Source organism: Kogia breviceps, chromosome 6 (genome assembly GCF_026419965.1).
Source record: "Kogia breviceps isolate mKogBre1 chromosome 6, mKogBre1 haplotype 1, whole genome shotgun sequence".
In the NCBI taxonomy this organism is placed as follows: domain Eukaryota; kingdom Metazoa; phylum Chordata; class Mammalia; order Artiodactyla; family Physeteridae; genus Kogia; species Kogia breviceps.
The window spans coordinates 20557603-20572370 of record NC_081315.1 but is presented as its reverse complement, the minus strand read 5'-3'; the positions used below and the strand labels follow the sequence as shown (position 1 = coordinate 20572370).

At 37.1% G+C, this 14768-nt stretch overlaps 1 protein-coding gene across 1 annotated transcript in view; it reads left to right on the top strand.

Annotated features, from left to right (window-relative positions):
• The window catches only part of UBE2D3 (ubiquitin conjugating enzyme E2 D3), a 30110-nt gene that overhangs the window by 6190 nt on the left and 9152 nt on the right, over positions 1 to 14768 (top strand). Inside the window, 2 exon segments of the mRNA XM_067035553.1 lie at positions 8438 to 8501; positions 8590 to 8621. Coding sequence (XP_066891654.1) covers positions 8438 to 8501; positions 8590 to 8621 — 96 coding nt within the window.

Sequence of the window (14768 nt, the reverse complement as noted above, 5' to 3'; positions counted from 1 at the left end):
ATTTTTGTTTTTCATATCTATAAAATGCCTTATTTGCTTTCATGGATCAAAGCTTAGGAACTAAATTTGGCTTGCTGTGTCTGCCCATTTAGAGATACTGCTTAAAAAGAACAGCTTTGAGTAATCTGAAGTGACTTATTTTTAATGGTGATCTAAAGAAAGAAAATTACAGTATTATTCATTCAAGCTATTCTTTGTACCTTGTCTGAATGAACAGGCATATACTTGTTTCATAATTATAGCAAAACAGGAAGTTAATTTCTTGTCAGTGATGTAATGAGACATGCAGCACTTAACCTCTTAATCTTTAATGTAAAAGAAACTTTCAGGATTTCTTAGAAGAAATCACAAATTCCAAACTAAAATGATTTTTAAGGGGACTATTCCTTCCCATTCTTAAGTCCACATATGAAATTGTTCAGATCCCAAAATCTTTTTGCCAAGCTTCCTTCTTTTGAAATGACTTCCGGTAACCATGCATTTCTGAGATATTTGTTGTTTCCTTCCTTGCTATTTGTATCCACATGCAGTATGTAAAATAAATTTCATAACATTGAAGTTTAAAAACTTTTTGTTTACTTCATAGCAAACTTGATCTGTATAAGAACTAGAGTGATAATTGTCTGCCTAATTGGGTAATTAATATTGCATTTTGACCTCTATCATTGGTCAAGATACATACCTTTATATTGCTAGGTCGTAAAGGTCCTTTGAGGGTGATTCTTATTTCAGAATTTCTTAAAGGCACTTAACTCTCCTTGCTTCCTACCTCATGCCCTCATCTCATCCAGCTCCCAAGGTAGTATTTTATGTTGCTCAGTATAGGTTTAAGAGGCAAGGGCTGTCCTTTTTTGGGGGGCGGGGGCACTGTGTTGGGTGTTCGTTGCTGTGCGTGGGCTTTCTTTAGTTGCATCGAACGGGGGCTACTCTTCGTTGCAGTATGCGGGCTTCTTCTTGTGGTGGCTTCTCTTGTTGTGGAGCACGGACTCTAGGACACGTGGGCTTCAGTAGTTGTGGCACGTGGACTCAGTTGCTCTGCGGCATGTGGGATCTTCCCGGACCAGGGATCAAACCCATGTCCCCTGCATTGCAGGCAGATTCTTAACCACTGTGCCACCAGGGAAGTCCCAAGGGCTGTCTTTATAGTGTTGATTCCCATGCTGATACAAATCTTGAAGTCAAGTAAAAGTTTTGAAAGAAATGGACCCTTGAATAAAATACAAGAAATTAACTTGCAGTAATGGGATGGATTTCAAGTTTTCCCAAAAGTGGTGATAGGAAGTGTATCCATACTGCTATTATTATTATGACTTTGTGTAATGATGCAAGATGGATGGCAGAGATTGGGATAACAGTCGTGGAACATCGTGGTAATTATTGTACTTAATATCATAATTTTATAACTGCTGTACTTGGCCTTACCACAGTAGTCATCTGGGTTAAATTTTGGCCAGCCCTTGGGAGAACGATGGAACTGGACAAACTAGAAAAGGTTATACAGGGAGTTACACTTCAGTAGCAGAATTGATTAAACAAATTTTGTTTTTATAAATGCTGACTTCGGTTATGTTCATCTAAGGTATAAGTAGTGGCTATCCTTGAAAGAATGTTTAGCAGAATGTATAAATAATAGTTACCGGAAGTCTTAAATCTTACTAGAGGCTCATCTACTCATATGGCTGCTCTATAGTTATTCATAAATAGTTCTTGTATCTCCAATTTATAAGCCTTTTTGGAGGCAGTGACCATTTCTTATACTTCCCTAACATCTCTCAGAGCCTCTAATCTGTTCAATACCTTGGTTTCCTGTTCTTTGTAGTCTGTGGTTGGTCATTTCATATCGAGTGAGGAAGATGTAGAGAGACTAGAGAAACAAAAACCAAATATTTAGCAGTATGTTTAGACTTCTCTTCTTGGCCAGTGTCTCTCTCAGCCTTTTCATGTTTTATCTCCAACAGTCAATTGTCAAAGATACTGTGTCCCATGGTGTTAGAAGCAAAGATCTTCCTCAGAACAAACTGTAGGCTTTCTGTTTTGAGTCCCACATAATGAATGGTCAGACTCATTAATGTTTAATCATGTACCTCCAGATGAGAACACTCACTAGCTTAAGCTATACCTGTTGGTTACCTGTAAGAGAAATTTGATTGACTCCTTTTCCTATCGGTCTATTTAGGCTTTTAAAGGGAAGGGAGAAACGTATTTCCCAGTGGGGGAAGGCCTGGATTCTCAAACTAGCCAGGTGTTCAGGAGGTTTCAGGAGAAGCAATTCAGAGAAAGATGATCCCGAAAGGAGAAAATTTCCCCAAAAGAGCACACCATGGCAGAGAAGTGTCTAACTTTGGTGGTTTTTTTCATGGAGAGTACAGTTTTTAACATCGTGCCCTGTATTATATGTCCTTGATCCAGTGTCCTTTCAAGGTGAGTGGAGCATTTAGCTAGTGTTTGCCAAACTCCCCTGCCAACTATTTTCTTATTTCAGTGGTCTTGATGAAGAGTTGAGTTGGTGTGATTGAAATTTTTTTTCTCCAGTTTGCCAAGTACCATATCAAATTCTTTAGCTTAAATACATCTTTGATGCAAGGACACTCATTTGAGAAAGCAGCCTTAAATATATCCCTGGACCTATTTTTCAGGTTATCTAGTAGATACACTACTTGCTTTCCTACCCATCCTGAAGGGCAGCATGTCCTGTATTTGAACTCAGTCTTTCCTTTCTCCTCTTAAGGCGGGGGGGGGTGGGGGGGGGCACTAATGTAAAATGGAGATGAGACCTATTTCCATAAGGTGGTTGTAAGGGTAAAGTGATCAGTGTTTTAAGATATTTTTCATCCCCAGTGACTTAGTTTATGTTCTTCTCTCACCTAAATTACTGCTGTAGTTTCCTAATGTAGTTATCTACTCATACATCCTTTGTAGTAGGTATTCCTACAATTTGGAGGGTGAGGAGGGCCTTTGACATCCCATAAATTAAGTAAAGTTTTGTGTGGGCATGTGTATTTGGGGGATAGAGGGTCAGTAGTTCATCAGGTTCTTAGAACACCTTGACCTTGTCACAAACAATGCTATATACATGTGTAATAGTGTATGAAAAGGTGGAGAAATGGCAGAAACCAAATTTAGGGTACTCTTAACCTCCTGTCAGGGAAAGGGAAGGGCATCTGGGGAGTACATGAGAGATCTTCTATTATATCTGCAAAACTTAAAATCTGAAAGAGGTATAGTAAAAATGTTAAGCTTAACTATCAAGCTAGGTACACAGATACATGGCTGCTTTTAGGATTAATAATTTAAAAAGTCAATCACTCCTAGTGTACTACTGCTAGTACATCAAAAAATCCAAATCTCATTCGTCTTACTCCTGCTTAAAAACTATTCCTGCTTAAAAATCAGTGACTTCCCATTGGCTGTGGAATAGTCTTTGCCATAATATTCACGACTCTCAAAAGATCCAGCCCTGATTAACCTTTCTAGCCACATCTGCTACTCCCTTACCGGTACCCTGTTGTGTCTCTGGTATACCAAACTACAAGCAAGTTTTTACAGCCTGTTTTCTTTCACACCCCTGGTTTTGAATTAGCTTCTCTACCTTGAATGCTTATCCTTCCATCAAGACCCAGTTCAAATGTCACTGTTTTAAACCCAGGCAAGGTTAATGATAACCTTTTCAGAATTCACAAAGCAGTTGAATGCCTTTACTTTAAGCACTCAGATTGTTTGAAATATAATTTTTTGGTTTTGTATTATGTCTGCTTCTTTTTTTTTTTAGCTCAGTCTACTGGGGGAGGCATTCATGTTCTATCTTGGTATTTTCAGACCTAACATGCTTGACACCAAAAAAGGTAGTCTTCATATAAATGAATAAATGCTTTGTTGGGTGAAACTTGAGCCGATATTACACTTTTTATTTTAGAAATGGATTTAAGTTCATCTTTAGTTCCTGTTATTGAAAGTTTAACTCTTTACTAGGTAAGCCACATGATTTCTCCCTGCTTCCTCTAGTTTCATTTTGAGACTTGGCTTCATTTATATTTCTTACATGTTTTACAGCAAGATTAAAGCAACACATTTCGTGGGATAAAATGTGTATGATTGGTAATGGGGCCCAGGTAGCACTCTGCTTAGAGTGGATCTCTCCTTACTCTGTGTTTGCTGCCCCCGCCCCTTGAAGAAAACTGGGGTGGTTAACAATCAAAGCAGTAACTGTAGGAATTAGAGCAAGCTACAACCTCAGGAACTGAAATTGTGTATCTGTATGCCAAGTTAGTTCTTTATCTCTACTGCCCAATGTGGCCTCTTTTTCTTTGGACTCACCATGTAATTTCAGGGCATATGCCTGCCAGTAGCTCTGGGTCACATCCTTACAGCTCCTGATTAGAGAAGGAAAAAGTGTCCTTTCCAGCTTCAATTTGAAAATCTTGGGTAGGGATAGATGGAACAAAATTCTATGATTACCCTTTCTGAGTAGTTGGTTAATGGTGGCTGACGGTCACCCCAACACTACAGTCATACCTGTGGAGTATGAGAAAGGCATTTCCAGGAAAGTAGGAGAAGAGGGTTTGAGTAGACTGGTGTATGGAAGAGCATCTGAGATGACTTCTTATGCTTTTTCTCATATTTTCACTGCTAAGATATTCTTATATCTTATTTGCTTCTGCTATGGACATAATAATGTCATGAGAATTAGTTGGCATCTTTGAGGTAAGTGCTGGTATATGATTTAAAAGATATTTTGATTCTTAAAATTACTTTAGGTCATTTTTTTATGTTGACTTTAAAGTCGATTTTGGTACATACTTGGCCGAATATTAGATCTTTGAGTATTACTTAAGAGGTGTCTTAGTCATGGAGAACTTGGAAAATAAGTCATTTAGAAATTATCTGAGGGGAATAAGAGCCTGAAGTTATGGGAGTGAAGAGCTGAAATTCAGTGCTCTCTGAAATTATACGTTCACTGTAAAGGAGTAAAAATGTCAGCATATAGAGGCTGAGTGATTCAGAGATGTCCATGTGCAGGAAGACTCGTTAAAAAATGTTTTCTTAGATTTTTCATAAAATGTGCAACTTCGAAGTAGGATGTTGATATATTCTAGGTCAGCTTTATAGATTCCTGAACTTTATGAAGTTGTTTCAACATCACTTGGGTATTTTGTTAGACCACCCATCATTAAATTACTTTTTAATTTAAAAATGCTAGATATTTTTCTTACCAACATATGTAAAAGTGCTTAAGTACAGAAAAGTACATGAATTGGGGGTAGATCCATATAAGAAACTCATTTTAGTAATATTTGAGTTCACATGCTTACCAGACACTTTTAGGTAGAACCACATGAAATTGCAGTTCAGAAATGGTCAAGTATTAGTAATTTCATACGACTCAATAACACGGTTTCTTTAAAACCCTATCCACAAATAGCCCTCGAGTTGCTGACCTTGTATTATTAATGTATATCATAGCATGAGCCATATAATTGGTAGAAGAGTATGTTATAGACAACTAAGCATAAAAATTCATCACATAGGCAAAAGATTTAAATAAGCTAAGGCTATAATAAGTAGCCTATTTATAAAGCAGTTTTGCTTTTGTTTAGTACACAAGTGATTTGAGTGCCTGTCTAGGAAATCTTGCCTTCAAGGTGGGTGGTCTGCTTGCTGAGCACCTAATACATTATATGTCAGATAGTGTGCTGAAGTACTTTATCTTATTCATTCTTTCAAAAATTCTGTAACAACAGGCATTTCTCTTGTGTTTTAGAGATGAGGAAATGAGCCTAGGAAATAGTGGGTCTAAATTGGATTAAAAGTGAGACTCCAGACTGATAATCCATATTGAGGGAGGTGCATATTCATTGTCCTTATTTCATGATGCTATATTTGAGCATTTGAATTGTATGTGCAAATTTGTGTTTGGTTTTAGTAGCATTTTTGAAAATTCACACCTTTATCATTGTGTAGGAAAGGGGGGTGTGGTTTGGAACAGGTAAGTTTTTAATCTTAAAACAGACTTCTTTGACAGACTTCTTTGGACCCTTATGTTCCGGCAGAGGTAGTTAGCCTGCATAAGTTACCTTCTGGTTTATCTTTTTTTGGTGGATCATTTAAACAACAGAACTTGTTAAATAAATTTTGGAACATAGAAAAATTCTCTTCATATCAGTTAGACTATGCTCAATCCTTATCTGCAATAAAGTACCTTGAGATGGTATTGAAGTAGCTTGCCATTATAATAAAGTGGCTGATCATGGAGTGCAAATAAATGCTTTATGAGAGTTGATCTGGCCTATGAAAAAGTCCTTTGGATAGTTGATTAGTTCAAGCTGCCAGTATATTTTTTATATTCAGAAAACTATGATTCAGTTCTAAGCTAAAGCTGTACATAGTTTCACTTTGTTTTAACTAGTTGCTTAACTCTGGGATAAGAGCTTCTGTAATTAGTACTGATCAGAATCTAAGTGTCTGGAATGAGTTTTCCCCCCTTTCTTTCAATATGTTGAACAAATGAAGTATATTTACATGGGCAAGCAAAAAAGTCTGATCTGATCTTCCAGTCATCTTAAGATTGTGACTCCTGGGATTCCCTGGCTGCCTTGATAACCTTATAAGCAGTCATAGTTTGAGATTCAGAAGCAAATTGGCAAAGTGTATATCAAGGCACTCCTTTGTCCCAGTTTTATTTTTGAGATATAATGTAATGTGCAGCATAATAATTTGATATATGTATATTGCAAAATGATTACCCCCCCAAGGACAATTCTTCATTGATTTATTTTTTTTTAATGGAGTGAATCTAGACTGATACTCCTGAACACTTGGCTGTTTTCTGAAGTGCATTATTTTGCCCATACTAAAGGCAAATATTTGCTCTGTCTTCCTGCAGTGTATTCCCCACCTTTTTCTTAGAAGTCCATTATTATCTCAAAGGTCTATAAATCCCTATACTGTAGGAATTTATACATAGGTATATGGAGATAAAGCTGTATCATAAATTTTTTTAAACTTGTAAAGAAGCAACTCTGTTTTCTTACTAGATTATCCATATGGGTTATGCACAAGTCATGGAAGGGCTAAATTACACTTATGTTGGGAATATAAGGTCAAATGGAATTGTGGATACAGCTTGTTTTGCTAAGAGCACAATGCTTTTCTACCTGGAGAGATAGTTTTTTCAGAGATATACTCAATGTTGAGTAAAAGACAAGGTTGAATTGAGGTTGAGAGATAAGGAGATCAAACCAAAAGGGGTACTTACCTAGCCCCATGAGAGACTTTTTTTTTTTTTTTTTTTTTTTTTTTTTTGTGCGGTACGCCGGCCTCTCACTGTTGTGGCCTCGCCCGTTGCAGAGCACAGGCTCCGGACACGCAGGCTCAGCGGCCACGGCTCACGGGCCCAGCCGCTCCACGGCATGTGGGATCTTCCCAGACCGGGGCACGAACCCGCGTCCCCTGCATTGGCAGGCGGACTCCCAACCACCGCGCCACCAGGGAAGCCCATGAGAGATTTTTGAATGAGAAAATGTGGTCACTGGGGAGTGTGGTTCAGAAAAAGCAGAGTATTTAAGACAGCAGACAGTATTTAAGACAGAGCTTCTGAGATGGTCTGAAAGCTCAGCAAATAACATGAATGTTGATAACTGCCCTAAGTTCTTAACCTAGGAAAGTGTCTGATTACAACTTTTTCATTTTGTAAGAAAGAGGACAGCTTTTGTTCATATACAGGCACATCTCAAGGATATTGAGGGTTTGGTTCTAGACCACCCAAATAAAGCGAATATCACAGTAAAGCAAGTCACATGAGGTTTTTTTGGTTTTTATTGTTTTGGTTTTCCCAGTGCGTATAAAAGTTAACGTTTACACTACTTTACTCTATTAAGTGTACAATAACATTATGTCTTTGAAAATGTACTTTAATTTAAAAATACTTTATTACTAAATACTAATCGTCTGGATCTTCAGCAAGTTGTAATCTTTCTTTACTGGTAGAGGGTTTGAAATATTGCAGGAATTATCAAAATAGGATACAAAGATACAAAGTGAGCAGGTGCTATTAGGAAGATGGCACAGGTAGCCACGGCCCTTCCATTTGTTTTAACAAAACAAACCCACCCCACCCCCACCCCATATCCGTGAAGCATGGGAAAACGAGGTATATGCCTGCCGTAAAACTTCATAGCGATTTGTGTGTGTGCTTTTATGAACCCCAAGCTGAGACGATTGTCTTGGTATGTGTCCATAAAATAACTGTGCCTAGTGTGTCCCAGAAACTGGACTAGGGTTACTTATGTTTTCTTTCCTAATAGAATGTATTGTTGATGTAAGTTGTGATTATATGTCCCTTAAAGAATGGTGTAAAAATAACTGGAAGCAGACGACTGTCTTTACTTGCTTGTGTTTTCTATTATGGTTACATGATCCAGCATTTTCTGTCTTGGTGTAGGAACTTAGTGATTTGGCCCGTGACCCTCCAGCACAATGTTCTGCAGGTCCAGTTGGGGATGATAGTAAGTAATTTTCAAGTTGATTTTTATGGTTAGTTTCTAAAAAGCTTGTGTATTTTTAGATAATAACAAGAGTGTTTTCTTTTTCTAGTGTTTCATTGGCAAGCCACAATTATGGGACCTGTAAGTACTGAGAATTAAGTTTTTGCTTTTAATTAAAATCCAGCATTGATGTAGTTAGTAATTTTTAACTGAGCCTTTAGCTTTATTTTACTGCATTGTAATTTTACTTGAGATATGCCATAGTAGTTGCTCTGCTTTCGAAAGAAATAGTTGGTAACATTAGTTAAGTATACTGTTAAGTGTCTGTCCCTGTGTTCAGGTTCTAGAGTATGTATAGCTTTTCTGTGACCTATCAAATATCTCTTCCAATCTTATTTTCTTTCATAGCAATGTAAATTATTGTCACAGAACTTCCTCACTTATAGCCCATTAGTTTTCTGGCTGTACCATGATATTACTCAAAAGATCTTACTCTCTTCTTGTAGCTGCCTAAAATCTAGCTTATTTGTATTATTTTGATATTTGAGTTTTTATAGAGCTTTAGTTTCATGTAAAATTTGAATATTTTTAGGTAGATAGTGTTATTTTGTTTTATTTTATTTTGGCCATGCGGCATGTGGGATCTTAGTTCCCTGAGCAGGGATTGAACCCGCACCTCCCGCATTGGGAGTGTGGAGTCTTAACCACTGTACCGTCAGGGAAGTCCTTAGAAAGTGATATTTCGAATACAGCAAAATTCCTTTCTGTCCTGGGTAGATAAGAAACTGTATGTGCTGGATAATTGAATATTCAGAATTATAGATACCATCAAAGAGTTTACAGAATTAGAGCACAGTAAAACATCCTGGGGTAAGACTGTATCTTGAACAATACTTAACATTTTTTTTTGACTTGGAAGGCACCTAAGAATTTCTGTTCTGAGGGGTGTGTGTGTGTGTGTTATGGAATTTTCTGCTTTCTTCCCCCTTTTGGTATTTTAATCTCAACATAACTGGCAGTAATGTACTAGGTGAGATAATGGTCAGTAAGCAGATATTTATAATTCTAAAAGAAGAAATGCTCTTGGAAAAAAAAACTAGCCAGTGGGTGTGTTGGTTTAGCAAGTGTTTATTCAGCAGTTCTGATTGTAAATCACATAGAGGGGGGATATTTAGTTTAACAATTTGAGATGTGTCTGATTGAGATCCTGATGAAAAAACTGCAGTCAGGGTTGTCCAGTTACCTCAAGGTCTATTTTTACTGTTTTAAGTGCTTGCTTTTGTCTAATTGTTGACAAAACTGTGATTCCCGCCCCACCGCCCTCCCCCCCCTTAAATACACATAGTTAAGTAACTCATGGCTTACCCAGTTTGGCCCATACAAAGTTTTATTTTTTGGCCCTGACCAGGGATCAAACCCGTGCCCCCTGCAGCGGAAGCGAGGAGTGTTAACCCCTGGACCCCCAGGGAGGTCCCGACCCACACAGTGTTTTACACTTGACAATCTTCACATAAAAACCCTCTGACTAGACCCTCCTTCTCCAAGCATGGGGTGGAGTAGCAGCTGCCTCCTTTCTTCAGAAAATGTGTGTCTGCCACAATTTCTACCAGGTCCACTTAGGCACTTAGAGTTGCAACTTCTAGAATTTTCCCATTATAGATCACCAATTTTCAAAGCAAAGAATTCAGTAAAATGCCTTGCCATATCTATACCAAATAAAGCTTATCTTTGATTCAGAGTGCTTTAAGATAGTCTCATTAGAAAAATTAGTTGTCTGTACTAATAAAGCACAAAAGAGTTGTTAGTCAAGACTTAAAATTGGATGGTGTGCATAAGAAACCAATTCTTAAATCAGTGTAATGTTTTTCTGCTTGACTTTTGAGACTTCGTTATTTTATTTATTCCTTTCCAAAAGGTAAGGAATACACCTATAGTAAATCAAAGTGAAGCATAATTGAGGAGTTTGTTAGTAATTTTCCACAGAATAGAAGATTGCTTATCCTGAAGAATTTTTCAGCTGTTAATATGCTTTTATTGTCAGGAAACATTTTTCATTTATATGTATTTCAGATTATGGCTATGCTTTGCTAATTTTTTCAGCAACCTTTTAATATAAAGGAATAGCAGTTTTCTGCTTTTGAAAACAAATATTTGATTTGCAGAACTATTTAAATATTCCCTGATTAACAAGAGCAAAAAATACATTTATACCATAACAGCATAGTTCTGCTTTAGTAACATTAGTCTCTGAAATGTACTTGTTTTCTAAGGTTAATTTTCACTGTTGGGTAATTTCAGGAATGAGTCAAAAGTTATAAAAATTCACCCAAAATGCAGATTTTAACTGTGCGCTTTGTAAGTAAGCACCTAAGTTTAGATGCCAGCTTGTAAATGGTTAACAATTATCCTTACTATGAAGTGTATCAATGAAACAACCATGCTGTTTTGGCTTTTGACTGCATCTTTATGACAGAACGTCACAGTTTGATTAGATATTATTATTTTGTTAGTATGCCTACCCTAAGTGCATGCAGATGTGACCCAAAACAGTAGGGCTAGTGGTGGCATAACAATCCATAAATTGCAGATTTGCTGGAAGAATAAACGTTAACAAAATTATTTGTGCTTTGGAGTGCTTCTTAGGTCAAAGTGATGGCAGTGTCACAGAACTAAAGATTTCTGACTTTCTAAGGTGTGGAGCGCCTAATTGAGGGTTCATGACAGAATTACTATTGGGGTTTGGTGGACTATAGTAAGGAAATGTTCTTGATGATTGAACAAAAATGCTTGGTTCTTCAGAACTACATGCTAGCTTATCCTTTCTGAAGGCAAGATACTGTGGAAGCACAAATGCCGATAACAACCGTTGAAAGAAGGTGGCAGTGTTGCTCGTTATGTGGTTTTTAAACTTTTGTTGGTTATTTTGTGCTATGTTAAGGGAAATGTCCGTGAAGAATTGATGCAGTGAGGAGAAACTAACTTCCTTACCTATTGTTTCTGATATTTATGTGCTTGACTTTTTTAAATTGTAAATGGAGCTGGCAGAAAGACATTGTTGAAATTATTTTGAGAACCACATTAACTTCCATCTATTCTATGATATATAGCCATAGAAGAAAGTACCGTATCGGTGAATAATGTAACTGTTGGCAGCCTGAGCAGAATCAGATACAAAAACCATCTGAAGTAAAATATTTGGTCCATCTGAAGTAAGATCTGAAGTAAGATCTTGAACTAAAACTGTGGGTTTGTTACATAAGGGTGAATTTTTCAATTTATTATGTTTTTCCTGCAAAGGCTAACTCCTTTGAAAACTCCTCTTTAGTACCTTACTCTTTAAGGTACTAGTCTAGTGTAGGAGGAATATACAAGTAAGGAAGTTAAAATTATGTTGGATAATAGTGTACAGAACAAGATACTTTAAGAAGGACAGTCTGCGGTTTGTACTAAAGGGAGGGCTGTATTATTTATCTGTTTTAATTTATCTTTTTTAAGACATTTAAGCAGAAGATGGACCCTATAGTATAGGTAGGGTTCTGTGAGTAAGGAAGAATATTCCAAGTAGGGAAAGAAACAGGAGAAAAAAGAGATGTGAAACATACTTATTTTATGTGCAATACAGAGAGTGTATTCTGGAGAAGAGGTGGAAGATGAGACTAACTAGATGGGTGGAAATCAGATCATTAAAGCACAGGAGTTTGAACTTTAATCTTGAAAGCTGCGCTAGATTTCAAGCTGGAGAGTAACTTGTACCTTGAAAAGACTGCTTCAGCATTAGGGTGAGGCATAAATTGGAGGGAAGCCAGAGTGAAGGCAGGAATTCTACCAATAGGAAACCATTGCCATAATGTAGACAAAAGATAGTAAGATCTTGAACTAAAGCAGTGGGTATAAAGGAGAGGAGTCTGGTTCAGGAGACTTCAAGGGTCTTTAACATTTGGTAACTACTGTGAGGAGATGGGAAAGAATCAATGATGAGATCCTACTTTGTGGCTTCACGATTGTGGTTTGAGTCTTTGACACATGAGACATCCAAGTAGAAATATTCAATAGGCATTTGAATATATGTCCTGGAATGAATAACTGCACTAGAGGTAGATTCCAGAGTTACCAAAATAAGTGTGGGACAGGAGATAGAAGCAGAATATTGGATCCGTAGGAATACCAATACATTATAGTTGCCTTAGGAGAAGAGTACAGACACTGAGGGAGGAGCAACTTGGACAAATTTGAGCAAAACCAGGGTAGGAGGTTTCTAAAAAAGAGACACAATATGTCTTCTGGATTTCTAAGATTGGGTCAATTTGCTGATCAGTGTATTCCTTTTTGTTTTTCTTGGTGTATTTGTTTGCTGTCAATTTATGGTAAATTTGATATAAGCCTCAATTTTTTCAGATGACATAGTTTGGTTACCTTTAGATATCATATATGGTTTTTACCAGTTTTTCCTCTTTTATTTGCTAGAATTTTAGTGTTAATTTGTAACATTGAAATGTTTTCATTCTGTAAGTTCTTTTTTTTGAAAAAGTGAAATGAAATTTGGCTTCGCCTAAATCTTACTGTTAGACTGCCTTTAAGAAACAGTCAGATATAGTGCTTGATTGTATGAAACTTGGAATGAAAGCTTAAGCAGAACTTTTGGAATTGGCTCTCATGAAAACTTAATGTTTTGGGGTTACTCTTAAATTGTTAACTGTACTCAGTACAAACATATCTTCAGTATGAGCCTGTTTTATAAAAGGGTATGCTGTTTGAAGCATCTGTTTCCAGTTAATGTAGCTTTATTATTTAACAGTGATATATTGGTCTAATAAGTTCAGATCACATTCTGGTGCCTTGCTTTGATTTGTTTTTCTGTACTTCTCAAATGCTGTTTTGCAGTCTTAGTTTTTTGAATGAAAATTTCTTGTAGGCACTGTGAAAAGGAGGGACTTGGGAGTAGGAAAGACTTAGAGAGTAGTACTTCCATTTAATAGTCATGTTTCTTTGAACTTGATTATCAGTAAGATGACGTTTCTCCTTTAAAGCCCAGGTATATACCCTTGTTCATTTTTCATAATAGCTGTAACATTTCACTGTATGTCTCTTTACCAGACTGTAAGCTCATCAAGATAAGAAATTGTTCTGTGTCCCTTACATATACTTAGTAAATAGAACAGCAGAGTAATTCAACTAATGTTTAATTATTTTACAGAGGTCTGGGGATTAAATGAATTTACAGCGTCAGACCTGTGAAGGTTATTTGCCTCACATACGGAGTGGGCATAGAAAAAGGCTCAGATTAGTGCTGTATACATCCTCACTCAAATGGAGAGGAATAGGTGTTGGTAATAACTCAATTACTGCAAATTTTCAAACACGTCTACAGGTTGGCTCTTTGCATATCCAGAGAAAATTATGCAATCCCTTTTTTAAAAAAAAATTTGACCTTAAAATCCTTGACTGGATTACCATCTTTTGTCGTCGTTCTTTGATCCGAGTCGAGCAGCGGTCTTCAGAAGACTTGGGTTTGAATCCAGGTTCTATCATGTACCAATTGTATACTTCACCAAGTTATTTCAAGTCCTGTTTTACTCAACTCATAAAATGGGAACAATATCTTTTTCCTTTTATTGGTTAATAAATGTAAAATACTAGCAAGTTTCTCCCAGATGTTACTTCATACTAACATTGTATAGTATTTTTTTACTGAGTAGTTCTTCATACTCAAAGTGAGCAAGACAGCTGAGGAGAAAAAGTAGTGCTATAGCTTAAAATTTTGTATTTTCTGTTGAAATGGACCAAACAAACATTCCAGTTTTCCAAATCTAGTAGTGTGTATTGATTGGCTGTAGAGAACTCAGTAGTGTGCTTTTGAAGAAAAGATTTCATGGTTTTTATTTTTTAATTTATTTATTTTATTTTTGGCTGCATTGGGTCTTCGTTGCTGCGCGCGGGCTTTCTCTAGTTGCAGCGAGTGGGGGCTAGTCTTCATGGTGCACGGGCTTCTCATTGTGGTGACTTCCCTTGTTGCAGAGCACGGGCTCTAAGCACATGGGCTTCAGTAGTTGTGGCGCAGGGGCTTAGTTGCTCCGCGGCATGTGGGATCTTCCTGGGCCAGGGCTCGAACCCATGTTCCCTGCATTGGCAGGCAGATTCTTAAAACACTGTGCCACCAGGCAAGTCCCAAGACTTCATGGTTTTTAAATGAGAATTTTGAGGAGCCAGTTGGGAACTAAACTTTCTTTAAAAACATATTCTGTTTCTGTTCTCCTTCTTCTACTGAAGGGAGTTGTTACGTTACGTATA